Source organism: Cynara cardunculus (genome assembly GCF_001531365.2).
Source record: "Cynara cardunculus var. scolymus isolate 2C chromosome LG 12, CcrdV1, whole genome shotgun sequence".
NCBI classification, from domain to species: Eukaryota; Viridiplantae; Streptophyta; class Magnoliopsida; order Asterales; family Asteraceae; genus Cynara; species Cynara cardunculus.
In genome coordinates this window covers 7,850,143-7,852,487 of record NC_037539.1, presented here as the reverse complement: position 1 = coordinate 7,852,487, position 2,345 = coordinate 7,850,143, and the positions used below count along the sequence as shown (strand labels likewise).

General features: G+C 38.8%; 1 protein-coding gene across 1 annotated transcript; it reads left to right on the top strand.

Moving 5' to 3' along the window:
- The first annotated feature begins 611 nt into the window (after positions 1–611).
- On the top strand, positions 612–1,457 carry LOC112522853. The gene has a single exon (XM_025132168.1). It carries the CDS (start codon positions 612–614, stop codon positions 1,455–1,457), a length of 846 nt encoding a protein of 281 aa, XP_024987936.1.
- The last annotated feature ends 888 nt before the right edge of the window (positions 1,458–2,345 follow it).

The following is a 2,345-nucleotide window of genomic DNA, read 5'->3' as shown; positions in this document are numbered from 1 at the left end:
ACTGGAGTGAGGATTAACACGTTAGTTTTAGTTTTTTTTAATTTACTTGATGTCTAGGTTGTAGGTTAAATTTTTTAATGATAAAGATGAATCTAACAGATTTTAGAAAGTCCAATGAGTTATTTAACATGTTTTTGAATATTTAAGAACTTATTCGTTCCAAAAAATTGTCCAAAAACTTAACCATTTCAAACATTAAAGTCTGTTGGTTTTTTTTTACTTTTCTTCTTGAGGAAACTTATAAATCAATTTTAATTAATGGTTATTAAGCCAACAATTAAAGGATAAAACGTAGGCATCGGCAAAGAGGCGAAGGGGCATTTTAGTAATTTGGAGTTATGGGTATAAACGTCTTCTGCAACTGCAAACTAACATCAACCTCCCGTGACGACGAGAAAAAAGAAAAAAACGGAATCACTCGTCTCTCTCATCTCCCTCTGAAAATCGATCATTTCAATTCTTGATCAGTTTCAATTATCTTGAATTCATTCGAGCACCTCCTCCATTGATCTTGATTTCACCTTCAAATCAGTGTAATCAACATCCGATTACATCCAAACTAGTGCTTGTGTTCTTGCGTTTTTGTGTCAGAGGGAGAGATTCACATCCAGATGGCGCAGACGAGGATTCTAGAGATCAACTTGATCTCAGCGCAAGGTCTGAAAATTCCCCCTTCTGCTAAGATGCGCCGTATGCACACCTACGCAATCGCATGGGTGCATCCCACAGCCAAGCTTCGCAGCCACCTCGATCGCGTCGGAGGAGAAAACCCTACCTGGAACGAAAAATTCATCTTCCGTGTCTCACCGGATTTCATTTATGGCGATACTTCCGCTGTTCAATTCGAAATCTACGCCTGTGGATACATCAGAGACTACCTCATTGGCAACGTTCGTTATCTCTTAAGCAGCAGTACTCTCACTTCCTCCAAAACCGGCGCAGTAATCGGAACTCCGGCTTTCTCCGCCGTCCATATCCGGCGTCCGTCGGGGAGAGTCCACGGAGTGCTCAACATCGCTGCTACTGTTTACGAGAGCTCAGCTTTCGCAGCTTTTACCGGAAAATCCGCTGTATGTTTTCGTGATCTGATAGGAGAAAACGACAATGATGATAAACGCCGCCGTGAACGGCGACTCTCATGGAATCTCAGCCGTGACGGATCGAGGAGGAGCGAACAGTCTTCCGGCGCTGAGTCTTGCGATTTTCCGATAAGAGAATCTACTGATTTCTCCGACGGAAACGACTCCACGACGTCGTCTTCGTCGTCATCCCGGACAACGGCAGCGTTCAAGGACTTGAACGGCGTTAGATCATCCGTTAAAGTGGCGGGAAAGAAAGAATTGAAATCGGACGGTGGAGGTATGTTGTGTGGTTTGATGTTGCAAAGGCGGTTTAGTTTCTGTCCATCGGATCAGAATCTTTTGACATTGGCTGGATTCCACGGAAGGAAGATCTAGATGGTATTTGAACGGCTGAGATCTCATTTTGATGGTCAGGTAATTGTTTGTTACAAGAGACCAATTTACCATTTTGACCTTTTAAGGGAATCCAAAATGCTTATGTTATATGTGAGAGACCTACAAATTCTTTTTGTTTCTTCAAACCAATTGAATTATGAAAATAAGGTTTGGTTTCATGTTTCTGTAAATAGAATTTTGGGTTTTGATTTTTAAAAGAATTATAATAAAATTTCTTAAAATTTCTCTAACAGCACAAGTAAAAATGGAGTTTTGTTGGTCGAATCACTCAAATGGCCTGGTATAAAGACTTGCAAAATATTGTCCGTCACTGTTAGGGTGACCGTCATAATTAGCGTTCAACTGTTCATCAATGATAAAAAAAAATGTAATGTGGGATGTATTTGGAGTAGATTTGGGTTTTAGTGTATATAGGATCACATTTAAGTGTTTTTTTTCAAAGGTGTGATAGTCCAAGGAGTCGTTTACCAAAAAATTTACCGGTCGTCACTTGCTTTGTCGGGTGAACAAGACAATAACCGAAAATCTTATTACCCAGTAATAGGCATAACAATGACCTAGAATTTTACTTGGTAAGTGAGGGAGAAAACATTTACCTGTTAATCGCTTACAGAGTAAAAAACACTTACATACAATCAATTTTGATGGTCGAGAATGTTACCTAATAGGTAAAAGTTAGAGTGGTGACTCATGTTGAGCATATTACTTGATAAGAGCATCTCCAAATGATTCTAAAAAATGAAGAAGTAATAAAGTTAATATAACTCGTAAAATATTATTTTGGAGATTTTTTATTTTAGATCTTACACAATTAATTATATTATTAAAATACTAGAAGCGTACTCGTGCAATGCAGCGAGATAAATC

Excerpts from the sequence above, each read along its gene's own strand:
- LOC112522853 (XM_025132168.1), top strand. The coding sequence starts at position 612 with ATGGCGCAGACGAGGATTCTAGAGATCAACTTGATCTCAGCGCAAGGT.